Source organism: Mchenga conophoros, linkage group LG3, assembly GCF_057382185.1.
Source record: "Mchenga conophoros isolate Kocher_MC1m ecotype Shallow Benthic linkage group LG3, M_conophoros_male_GT1.1, whole genome shotgun sequence".
Classification (NCBI taxonomy): domain Eukaryota; kingdom Metazoa; phylum Chordata; class Actinopteri; order Cichliformes; family Cichlidae; genus Mchenga; species Mchenga conophoros.
Window position 1 is genome coordinate 21530920 of NC_140528.1, and position 13226 is coordinate 21544145.

At 41.4% G+C, this 13226-nt stretch overlaps 1 protein-coding gene and 1 pseudogene across 1 annotated transcript in view; both read right to left on the bottom strand.

The window, feature by feature from the left end:
- Positions 1-7394, bottom strand: part of LOC146577666 (protein NLRC3-like) — a 90569-nt gene extending 83175 nt beyond the window's left edge. The window contains exons 1-6 of the mRNA XM_085268232.1: positions 7128-7394; positions 6866-7015; positions 6646-6759; positions 3813-3889; positions 1857-3696; positions 173-346 (exon numbers count right to left, since the gene is read on the bottom strand). Coding sequence (XP_085124358.1) covers positions 173-346; positions 1857-3696; positions 3813-3889; positions 6646-6759; positions 6866-7015; positions 7128-7216 — 2444 coding nt within the window. The 5' untranslated portion in view covers positions 7217-7394. The remainder of the gene's footprint in view (positions 1-172; positions 347-1856; positions 3697-3812; positions 3890-6645; positions 6760-6865; positions 7016-7127) is intronic.
- LOC146577658 (carboxy-terminal kinesin 2-like) overlaps positions 1-13226 on the bottom strand; it is a 372043-nt pseudogene that overhangs the window by 332979 nt on the left and 25838 nt on the right.

Genomic DNA, 13226 nt, shown 5'->3' on the forward strand with positions numbered 1-13226 from the left:
GGAAAAACTGTTGTTCAGTCGTTTGGAAAGACAACATTTCTGAAAGCACTCAAACTTCTTCACATTTGTCTTCAGACACATCCTGAACATTTAGGAACTAAAGAAAGTTTCAAACATCAATCAAAGACCTGAAATATAGAAAAACAACAACAGCCGCAGTCAGTGAACTCACCTCAGAGTCTCCAGTCGACAGTTTGGACTCTCCAGTCCAGCACACAGAAGCTTCACACCTGAATCCTGCAGGTTGTTCCAAGTCATGTCCAGCTGTGTCAGATGGGAGGGGCTGGACTTCAGAGCTGAGGCCACAACTTCACAGTGAGACTCTGAGAGTAGACACTCAGTCAGTCTGTGATGATAGAAAATATAAAATGTGTTATTATAAAAGCAGAAAATCTGCATTATAAACACAGACTGAATGTATATGAAGACAAAACAGAGTGAGGTCATAATCTGATGAATCTGCTCTTCACATCTGTGCTTCAGCTCCTCTTACTGTGTTTGACATGACACAACGATTGAGTCTCTCTCAGACCTGCAGACTTTTAATGAGAATCTTTGTTTGGCTTTAATCTGCAGATGAAGGAGGAAGATGGTGTCACATTTAGGCTTCCATAATGTCCACAGTCTGTCACTGAGATCTGATCCAGAGTCAGAGTGAAGACACACATTTGGACTGTTTCCTGTTTTGACTCCAGAACATTTTGAATGAGTTCAGCTCAGTGAAGAGTTCCAGCTGGAAAGATGATCTCTGTTTGCTACCTGCTGTCAGGTACGACTGTTCACGTCCACACGCAGGAAAAACCTGCTGACTGTTACCAAACGGAGCAGAAATCTCATCACTGGACAATAATGATGAATGAACTCAGAGCTGCTGATATCAGATCTGATTTCAGGGGAACTAAACACAGAAATGATTGGCTCATTTTAGCTTTCTGAGCCATTATCTGCTGCTGTGTCGCTAGTTGGCAGAAAATGATTTGTATTCCTGTTCAGGGCTTCAGTGTTTATGAGTCCAGATCCAGGTGACAGCAAGTCAAAATGATGTTACCTGTCTGTGTCCAGCAGCAGCCTGTATTCACTTTGAATATTGTTATAACCTGACATGGATCAGTTTGTCTTTGATTGGTTTGTAAATGTCACTGTTTCCATTGGACCTGAGTGACGTACAAAGACAGAGAGGGAGAAAGGAGAGAGAGGATGGAGACAGCAAAGAGAGAGCAAACACAAACAGGTGAGAGTGGACAGGTGACCAAGGTCAGCAACCAATCAGAGAGCTTCTGTTTGACCCACAGTCACTGATGATGACTGCACATAACCAAGCAGTGTGTTACTCTGATATCAAATATGGATCCTGCTCTTATAATAATGATCATCAGATGATATTATTGTGTTATTTTGTAGCTGAATACGATGTTTGTGTGATTATCAGTGAAAGAAGCAGTGAGGAGGATGGAGAGAGAGAGAGAGGACAGAGGGTGAAGTTAGAAACACTAAAAGAATTTTTCATGGATTTCATGGATGATTTGAATGATTTCCAGCAGGACACTTAAACATGTCAGTGGACGTCCTAAAGAACATATTCACTGATATGAAACGTGTCATTGAACAGGATTAATATCAGTGGAAACATGGTGGACACAGCTGTGACTGCATGGATGTGACACACTTCAAATCTGTTCTCCACTCTTGGATTTGGGATCCATGGAGCTGCTGCTGAGTCTGTACAATAAAGGAATGGTGTGGAAGGTTGCAGCGTATGGACACAAACACTTTGTGGTTACAATCTGATTTTATTTTCAAAATTAAACTACTAACCTACACTGATCAATGATGTTAATGATCACATCTGGACTCACCCAGCCTTTCTGCAGGTCCTCACAGCTGGAATCAGTCTCTGTCGTCCCCGCTCTGATGTTTTGTACTTCTGCAGGTCCAACTCATCCAGAACCTCCTCTGACATCTGCAGCATGAAGGCCAGAGCTGAGCACTGGATCTCAGAGAGTTCCTTCTCTGATCTGTTCTCTGACTTCAGGAACTCTTGGATCTCCTGAAATAATGAGAGGTGGTTCATCTCCATCAGACAGTGGAAGATGTTGATGCTTCTGTCAGGAGAGATTCCATCACTGTTCATCTCCTTCAGGTTGTTGATGACTCTCTGGATGGTTCCTGGACTGATCTCTGTCTGACCCAGCAGACCTACTAAGAGTCTCTGGTTGGACTCCAGACAGAGGCCATGAAGGAAGCGAACAAACAGGTCCAGGTGGCCATTTTTACTCTGGAGGGATTTCTCCATGACTTTAGTCAAAAAGACATCCAGTGATGTGAAGCTATAAGACTTGAACTTGTTCTTAAAAAAAGATCTGTTTTTGTATTCTTCTCGGAAATTCCCTAGAAAACCTTCTATCACCTCTGTCTTCCTGTTGGTGTGACAGTGGAACATGTAGACAGCAGCCAGAAACTCCTGAATGCTCAGATGAACAAAGCAGTAGACTGGTTTCTGGAAGATCACACACTCTCTTTTGAAGATCTCTGTACAAACTCCTGAGTACACCGAGGCCTCTGTCACATCCAGACCACACTGCTCCAGGTCTTCTTGGTAGAACATGATGTTTCCTTTCTCCAGATGTTCAAACGCCAGCCTCCCCAGCTTCAGAAGAACTTCCCTGTCAGCCTCCGTCAGCTCCTGTGGACTCGTCTCATGTCCCTCATGGTACTTGTTCTTCTTCCTCTTTGTCTGAACCAGCAGGAAGTGTGAGTACATGTCAGTCAGGGTCTTGGGCAGCTCTCCTCTCTGCTCTGTAGTCAACATGTGCTCCAGAACTGTAGCAGTGATCCAGCAGAAGACTGGGATACTACACATGATGTGGAGGCTCCTGGATGTCTTCATGTGGGAGATGATTCTGCTGGACAGCTCTTCATCACTGAATCTCCTCCTGAAGTACTCCTCCTTCTGGGCGTCAGTGAAGCCTCGTACTTCTGTTAGCCTGTCAACACATGTAGGAGGGATCTGATTGGCTGCTGCGGGTCGGGAAGTTATCCAGACGAGAGCCGAGGGAAGCAGATTCCCCTGGATGAGGTTTGTCAGCAGCTGGCTGACTGATGACTTCTGTGTGACATCAGACAGCAGCTTCCTGTTGGTGAAATCCAATGAAAGTCTGCTTTCATCCAGGCCGTCAAAGATGAACAAAAGCTGAGAGACAGCCAGCTTCTCTGCTGTGACCTTCTGTAATGTTGGATGGAAAACATGGAGCAGCTCCAGAAGACTGTACTGCTCATCTCTGATCAGGTTCAGCTCCCTGAATGAAAGCAGAACCACCACACTGACATGTTGGTTCTCCAAGCCCTCTGCCCAGTCCAGAGTGAACTTCTGCACTGAGAAGGTTTTTCCAACACCAGCCACGCCGTTGGTCAGAACCACTCTGATGGGTCTCTGTTGGTCAGGTAAGGCTTTAAAGATGTCCTGGCACCTGATTGGAGCGTCATGGAGGGCGTCCATCTTGGAAGCTGTCTCCAGCTGCCTCACCTCATGTTGGGTATGAACCTCTTCACTCTGTCCCTCTGTGATGTAGAGCTCAGTGTAGATGGTGTTGAGGGGGGTTCTACTTCCTGTTTCATCACTTCCTTCAGTCACACGTTCACATCTCCTCCTCAGACTGATCTTATGTTCATCTAAAACCTCCTGCAGACCAACATCTGCTGAAAGAAAGAAAAACAATGAGACTAAAGAGAAAGAAAACTCTTCAATGTCTGAACAACACAAGAAGTCCAGTTTTCAGAAATGAGTCCATCAGCAGACAGATGTTCAGTCTTACTTTGTACACAGCTGCTCTGACTGGCTGTCTGCAGTCCAGCTCTGCTTCTGGATCTTTCTCCACACTGTGCAGAAGCTCTGATGGTGACACAGAAAAGTCACAGTGGAGATACTTCTGTCCACCTTTGATTAGACTCATTATAAAAAGGAAAACAAAGTTTGAACACAGTCATGTTTCCAGTTCACTGACTTACATTTATTCCATGGACACTCACTCTAACCTGAAGCACAGCTACAACCCAACATTGTTGAGGCCTCATCTCCTCCTTTCCTGACTGTAGAGGTTAAATATGCAACAACCAACAAATAAAAGAATTTGGTTCATTTCCAAGAAATTCACACGGTGACCAAGTAAAGTAACCGTAGTAAAGGAGACAACATCCCGTTGATGGTGGGATTATTTGAAAGATTTGCTTTAGTCACGTCACCAAATGCAGTTGAACCACCCGTGGATCCATGTTTGACCATTCTACCACTCTGAGCTCTGCTTTTGAATCATTTTATTATTATCATCATTCATTTATTCATTCTTTGGAGGGGGGCTATTTCCTAATGCCGCCCTAATAAGCTGATGTTCAAGGGGAAATATAACAGAAACTCTTTCAGTGTTATTCATTAATAAATTAACAGATAAACTGTGAAGAAGAAAAAAACTGAGATTTAAAGGAGAGAGTGAGAAACTTGATCATCCATCCTCATAATACATGTTTATCAGTATCTGCTGTGACCATACTGCAGTAATAACTACAAGTCTACATTTCTGTGACTGTTGATCAATCACAGCAGGAATCTGAGCTCATCTCTGCACACAGAGCAGCTTCAGCTCTGGGATAAACTGCTCGCTTCACGTCCTTCTCAGCTCACAGACACTCATCCTGATATTTTCCTTTAACATTTGATGGTATAATTCATCTGAGTTTACACTTTATCTGCATAAATACAGAAAAACAGACCCAAACACCAGAAACCATCAGTTTCACCATGTAGAATATATTGTTGTTTCCTTGCTTTTAATTCAGAGAAAAACTCTGATTTGGATTTTCTCTGTTCTCTTTGCCACAGCCCATCCCAGCAGCAGCTGAAGCAGCTGACTGTCACAACACTGAATAACACTTTAGGAGGAATTTCAGAGGTCAGTAAAGCTCCAGGTTCAACATCAGTTAATTAATCATAGTTCATCATAAATGTTAACCTGGCTGGCACACATGTTAATGTTAGCCATTTAAATATTAGCAGTTAGCTGAGGCCACAAGAAGAAGAGGCCCTAGAAGAACAATGGATGATAAGATTAGATTTTCAAGACTGGGCAGAGACGTCTTTTCCTTTACTGTCTCTTACAGAGGAGGGAGCAGATACCAGACGAGGTCACGGAGGTACGGGGAGGATTCGCAGCAGACAGCAAGACTGCCACGTCCATGCGAGAGAGCGATGGCTACGATAATCTCTGTTTTTGTCTCCCTATATAATGTTGTACAGCCCATTTGAGGGTTAACACAATCATCAGTCCTTCTACTTCAGTATGTTTGACACTTTGTTTACGCCTAAATTAACTTTACTGTTAACGAGTTTTCATGTTTCTGTAATCCACCAGTGTGCTCATGCTTTTTTAAGTGAAAACATATTTTTAATGATCAAATATAATTATGTTTGTTATTTGTGGATTTTAAATGTCCTTGACAGAGACAGATGATGATCATTATCCTGCACTGTGGTCTCAGGTTTGGTCGAGCTAGCACAAAGAATGGCTATGTTGAACTTCCTCCTGGGATCTACACTAAGAAGTGAGTCCAACATTAGCAGGGTCTCTTTCCTTTATCTGGATTCACTTTAGCATTCACAGTCACGTGAAGCTTGTTATTAACTCGATAAGTCAACCCAGGGTTTCAGCTGAGCGCTCACATGAAACACATGGTGTTGGCAGCATCTGATCAATCATATTCATGGAGACGTGTATCAGCAACAGAGCAGCTGAGTTTGCAGAAGGACGTCAAACTAAACCACAGGAACAATATGAGGAGATTACACACATAATAAAATACTAGCAGTAACACAGCTGCTGCAGACAAATCAGTCGTGTGATCGTGTGTGAGAGGAGAAGGACTGTAAAGGAGTTTGGTGTTAAAAGCTCTGTATGAATGTGGGAGACTTTGAAGGGCTTTAAAAAGGCCAATATAAAATAAAAGGCAGCAAAATTGCTGAGTGTGAAAGTCACCAGACTTATCAGACCTCTGTGATTAAGACCTGTAAGAACACCTGTTTGTACTTGTTGGCATTACATCAAACACACACGTATATTAAGCCTTTGTTTGAACTCTGGTTGAATTTGTTACTTTCAGACTGTGAAACATCACAGAGGCTGCAGCTGCAGATCTTTTATTCACCTGGAAATTTACTTTAAATGTTAGATGGAAAATGTATTGCTCAGTTTCACCAAAGTAAGAACAAGAATCCATAAACCTTCATAAAGACAAACATCTCCCAGAACATTGAGCTGCTGAAGTGTCACTGAAGGGAAAAACTTTTTGTCCTCCTCCATCCAGCAACACCTGAAACACCTGAGTGGAAGCTCCTCCCTACACTGTGTTTGAAGCAAAGCACAAAGGAGACACCTGCTGGAGCAGCTGGAGTCCTACAGACACTCAGCCTCTTCACTACACAAACACCTCCTACAACATCCACTCTTTCCACTCTGACTGCTGTGTTTGTGGAAACACTCCAACACACACCGCTTCACACACCAACATAGAAATGTGTGAAAAAGAGCTGAGCTGATATTAAACATGAGGATTTATTCAAAAATACAGAGTCAGGAACAACATCTAGACACACATTACCTCTCAGCAGCAGAAGAACAGCCTTTAAAGTTTATATAAAAATCCTTCGACCTGTTGCTCTTTAAGGAAACACAGCTGGGTTCAGGTCCAGGAGATTCTGGCCTCTTATTGATCCTAAAAGAAAAACAATAAATGTCACAGCTTCATGAGACAGGAAGGAAAAACTGGAAATATTAAATTAAAGACATGATGAACAATCTCATAAAAATAATGTACTTACTCTTTGTCACATAACAGTCTTTTGTTAAAGTTTACACTGATATCCTTCGACCTGTTGGTCTTTAAGGAAACACAGCTGGGTTCAGGTCCAGGTTCTGGATTAGTTTCAGGGTTATGTCCAGCTGAGCCTGGTACACCCCACAGCTCTGGGCTTTAAAACAACACACACAGAGGTATGAGTGTGAATAATGATGGAGCAGTGATGTGAGTGCTGAGCTGTGACATGGAGAAGAGTCATGGACAGTTAGAGATGGTCATCTCACCTCTGAGCTTTGGTCTGGCTCTCATGTTCCCCACACAGAGTGCTTTTAGAGGGAGGGACTCCCTCCTCTCTGTCCTCACACTGATCCATGCTGCTCAATTCACATCAGCTCACACACACTTTCTACCTTCACCTGCAGAGGAAACACAAATCATTCATGTGCACATAAACCAAAATCCTCCTTTCCATCATGTGTGCTGTCCAAATATCAGCTGAATGCAGTCAGACAGCAGTGTGAGGCACAGGAAGCTGCCATCAGCTGCTCTACTTCTACTATCAGTCCACTAGATGGAGCCATGAAGCACACATGATGCATTCACTGACACACACTGATTCACTGTGACTGGAAGTTTAAGTACATTAAGCCTCCACTCATCTACATTGTGCTTACAACCCACTGCCCCCCATCTCCCACCCCCATCAACCTCCTGGGGCCAGGAATGACTGGAACTGAATTGGAAACGGGCGTAATCAAACATAAATCTGTTATTCTTATCCAACCTGTCTGCCTGGACACAGTCTGCTGACCAATCATGGAGCCTATGATTCGCTTGGACAACAACTTCATGAATGTGGAAATGAAACTGAGTGTCAGCTGAGTGTCGAGCAGAAGAGGAATCAGAGAAAAGTGACAGAGCTGCTGACTTTACAAAGAAAACTAAAACCATGTTGAAGAGATTAAACAGATAATACAATCTAACAACAACACAGCTGCTGCTGCAGACAAAACACATGTATGAGTGTGTGACAGGAAAAGCACTGAACAGAAGTTTACTATTAAAAATGCAGCATGTTGTAAAAAGTTTGGTCAGTGAGACTGAAAAATAGCTGCATGAGTTACTATTGTGAACAAACCCCTATAAGAACCCTGATATTACCTGAATAAGATCACATCCTGATACGTAGTGCAGACCTTGGTAAGAAATACGGTCCAACTGGAATATAAACCTTTGGTGTGTTTAATCCAGTCAGTCTCTGAGTAACTCCACTCCTCTGCTTTCTGTTGGAAGAGACACAAAAGTTTGTAGCACGATCCTTTTCCTCAGAGGCCTGTGTTGAATTTATATTACATCTAAGATAAAAAATAATTCACAAAGTCTGCTCTGTCCTCCTGTCCTCCCTGCAGTCTCTGTGAGCTCCGCAGAGTGATTATAAAGACCCGGAGCTCAGAGTTTCTCCAACACCGTGGTCAAGTGTGAGCCACGCCCGCCACCCGTTATCTGCCAAACTTGAGCTTCAACGCTAAGTTTTACGGTAGTGCTGCTTCTTATCCCTTTTTGCTGATCACACACAGAACAACACACATGATTTTCAGGAAGTTAACAGAAATAAAGCCACAGTGTCATTTGTTTTTCACTCAAGTTGTCTTTTCTTCTTAATTTTTCTGGTAATGCTTCTTCATTCATGATTCATTCAAATCTAAAATAACTTCAACAAATGTAAAATATTTCTGAAAATCATCTTTTATAGTTGAAATTCAGTTGTCATTTGGCTCAGCTGCTCTTTCATGCATCCATAGTTTCACCTCAAACTGCTGCTTGAGACACGAGAAATTAAAGAACAACTCTGTTCAAACGGAGAAACTTTGAAGGAACTCAATAATGTCATTTAAATGGTTTCAGGTAGGTGTATGAAGGTTCTGTATTAAATCATATATGATAGTTGACATGAAATTCTGAATTCATCTTCTTGGACACCCACACTGCATAATTCTGTAGAAATGAAATTAGATTCTAATCAATTTCAACATCAAATATCATAACATTGCATCAAAATGCGTAAAAATGATTCTTGATAGCTGACCTTAAAGTCTCTGTGCATTCTTCCTCTGGGTTACCTTCTCTATATATTTGCAGTTTAACCACCAAAAGCTGCAAGGTTTCAGAGAAATAAAAGGAGCGTTCTACTCAAATTTAATAAGATTAATTTAATAAACAATAGAAAAAAAACTTTGACAGTTGTCATAAAATTCTTAACAAACTCCTCTTCTGTCTGTAGCTCAGGAGTTAGAGCAGGTCACGAAGTAACTGGAAGGTTGGTTGTTTGATACGAGATACTAACCCCAAGATAGAAAACTCTTCTGCACAGGAAAAGTCCTTGAATGAGTCATTTGTATGAAGCACTTTGAATGCTCAGAGTAGAAAAGCACCATATCAGAACCAGCCTCACCCACTTGTGATGGGTGGGTGGCTGTGGCTCAGGTGGTAGAGCAGATCAGCTGCTGATTGGAAGGTTGGTGGCTCGAACCTTGGCTTCCCCAGCCTGCATGCCAAATATCCTTGGGCAAGATACTAACCCCAAGTTGCCCTCTGATGATTAGTTTGCACTTGTGTTTAGAAGTGCTTGTGTGAATGAGGCCTGTTGTATAGAGCACTTTGAAAACTCCAGGAGAGTAGAAAAGCACTATATAAGAATCAGTCCATTTACTACATGTCCGCAAAGTTTCATCTCCAACCACTGCAATATTATTTGTTAGGATCGCTGTTCTCTCCGGGTACTCCGGCTTCCTCCCACCGTCCAAAGACATGCAGCTTGTGGGGATATTTAGTTGGATAATCCAAATTGCCACTAGGTGTGAATGTGTGAGTGAATGTGAGTGCGAATCGTTGTCTATCCCTGTGTGTTGGCCCTGCGACAGACTGGCGACCTGTCCAGGGTGTACCCCGCCTCTCGCCCTATGACAGCTGGGATAGGCTCCAGCGCCCCCGCGACCCTGAAAACTAGAAGCGGAAGTGAATGGATGGATGGAGGATCGCTGTTTTTTTCCTCAGGGTTTTGTGATGCCTTTTTGTTTTTGAGAGTCTTTTGTGTTTTAGTTTGGCTCTTTGTATATAAGGATGGTTAATAGTTTGCGTTAGGATTTACTATATCCCATGTACCCTGTTTTCATATTGTAGTTTGTCTTCTTGGTTTTGTAACACTAAATATCTGCTTTTGTGATCCCTTTCTGTACTTCAGTTATGTCCCTTTGTCTGTCTTGTCTCTCTGTTTGTCTGTCATTGTCTGATTTCCCCATCTGTCATGTTTCCCATTCACTTATATTTTCCTTTCTGTTTTCTACATGTCTGCGTATGTCTCTGTGTATCATTTCCTCTTTTTTATCGTCTCATGTCTTGTGAACTTAGCTTTGAGTTTTACTTCCCGCATTTGGTTAATGATTTGTTCCCATCAGTGTCTCAGTCTCGTCTGCATTTATCTATCTCATGTTCCCCTGTCCAGTCTGTTCTCCTCTATGTAATTTAAGCCTTGTTCTCCATGTTTTCCTGTTTTATTGTTTTAACTGTTGCTTCCTGTGACTATTGTAGCTTTCTCCTGCATCATGTCTCTCACCCGTTGCCTCTCGTCTCATTATCCAGTGTGTATTTATTGTCCCCGTCTTCTTGTGTACATTGTGCTTTCCTTGCTCTGTGTTCCCATGGTTTTGGGGGCGGTGGTGTGGGATTGATTAAGGAAATGGCTGAGTTAATAGGAGTGACCAAAATGAGAAAAATAAATCGATCTTCAATAAGAGAAAGGATTCTAAGAAGGAATATTTTTGATGGATCAGAATTATATAATGAAATATGAACAAAATCTTTTGTTAATCATTGTTTATTAACTGAACCTTGTTGAATTTGAGTAGAACTGTTTTTTAATTTGGCAGAAACACGGCAGCAGTTTGAAATGAAACTATCCAGGCTGTAGAGTAGACGAGCAAAATCAAGAATCCACTGAGATTTTCATGACAATAACTAAGAAGGATTTCTTAAATGAATTGTTGATACGCTGTTATGATAATCCACTGAGCTTATTGAATTTGGGGAGAAATGTCCTTTAATGTGCAATCACACAGTGGGCTGAGATGAAACTGCACACAGTGTGGGTGTCCCAGAAGAGAAATCAGTTAAAACTTTAGTGTCAGCTAGTAAGCAAGAATTTAAAAAAATATTTTTACAATATCAAATTTGTTCTGTTATATAAAACTCTAATTTATACTAGTCAGGTGGATCATCAACGATCATCAATCAGTGCAGTACCAGCAAAATTCAGACAGACACACAAACACACACATGCACAATTTTACTGTCTTAACACAGTATCATAAATCTAATTAGAATATGCTATAGTCCTTTAAATACCAATTTAAATATATTTCAAAAATATATTACAGCTTTTTTCAGTCTGTTGAACAAAAATCCCCAAAGAAGAAGAAGCACTACCATAAAACTTTGTGTAAAAGTGCAAGAAAGTTTAAGAGGCTTACAAATGACGGCTCACATAACTGCGGTGTTACAAGTCAACCTCGTTCATATCTGTCATCATGAACAATGCTATGGTTTGTGCTGGAGCGAAGCTGCACACAGCTGATATTATCAGAAAAAAATACATACTGATTCGATTACCTTCACACGCAGATTCACACAAAGACGACCAGCTGCATCAGCGAAGTTTAGAGAACAGACAGTGAAACTAAAAAAAGGAAACAGACAGATTTGTGGGAATGCTGGGGCTGGGGAACATTAGTAATTAGAAACACAAAATGTTTCTAAGCATTTGTAAATGTTTGTTGGAGGGTTTAGAGGAAATGAATCATTTTGTGTGAAAGTTAAAGTCAAACACACTCTTAGTAGAGAGAGACTGTGTCTGCAGATCAAACAGGTCTCACTGTGATGTCCCTTTAGTCAGACTCTGTCTCTGCTACATTAATGACTGAAAGTTGTCACGTTCTTATTTAGTTAATACTCTTTAAACCAGGTGTACACTTTTAGTTTAATACATTATAGATTCTCTGATGAAGAAATACGGTATATATATGTAACCTGATGAAGCGGTATCTAAAATGTTTTTATGTTTGACATACCAAGACTGTTTCACACTGCAGGAGTTGCAGATGATAAAACAAAGACTGTAAAGCTAAGCAGCTTGTTTGCTGTTTATCACTGCCTGTCCATTAGTCAAATTAATATTACTTTTATCAAAAATAATTTCCCGTCTGTATTTGGTCTTCCTCCATAGTCGCCATAGTCACATCATTGTGTTTTGTTGATGTTTCCCCTCCTTGTGATTCATTCAGTGTCCCCATGTCGGTCCCTGTGTGTCGAGCCGTGTGTAGCCCAGCTAGAAAAAAAGAGCAGTGGAAAGTAGTTTTTTTTTTCATGTATAATGTAAAGAATTTAGTCATTTCTTTTTTCTTTTATGTTTAAAGGAAGATGTGGACCAATAAGATTATCTGTTGTCATTTAACTTGACCAATCAGCAATGAGCTCCCAGTGACCCTTGCTGTTGACCTTGATCACATGATTTCCTGTGTTGCCATTTCGTTCCTGTTCATATAATGCCATGTGCCAGAGAAACTAATGTTCCCGAAGTCGAATCGCTAGGAGTTAAAAGCAAGTCTGCTGCAGTTGTTTTTGGTTGTTCAGAGTTTCACCCTGTCAACGGTGAGTACGAAAAGTGGGGAAAACCTAATTTGTTAAGGATAAAAAGGGCAGACTTAACGGGACGGCGAGTCCGCTAGCCGCTAAGCTAACTGCTAGCGCTCACGCTAGCAGAATTTGACTGTGTTCTGTGTGTGAAATGGCTAGTGACTGCAATCATATTACGTTTAAGAAAAAAAACAAAAGAAATGGTGCTAATCAGTTTTATGTTTAACAAGTTAATCCAATTGTACGCCGATTCTCAGATTTTCAGTTGTGTTCTTTGAGTTGGTTATAATGCACAAGTCTGGTGAGCTACTGTGAGTTGCTGACTGCAGCTACAGTGTTAACTATAGAAGCTGTGTTTTTTTTGAGAACATTGTCAGCCGTCAGGTTGATAAAATTATAGCTCATCTAAGAGGATATGATGCTGCAGTGATATAATTTTGTTGTACAACAGAGCTAGCTGAATTAAGATATAGAGTTACACTAATACTTATTGTTCATTTTTGAATGTTTTAAGTAAGTGTGGCTGTTTCACAACGGTGAATGTGACTATATGGACCTGTGACCTGTTTATAGGTCAGGTTTTTTTGTTATCTGGTAAAAGGATGACTCGACAGACGGACCCAGTCTGAAGCAAGCCCCATCGAGGAGCAGTGATTCCACAGTTCCAGTTAACTGGATGGCGAGCCAGCCAGGAG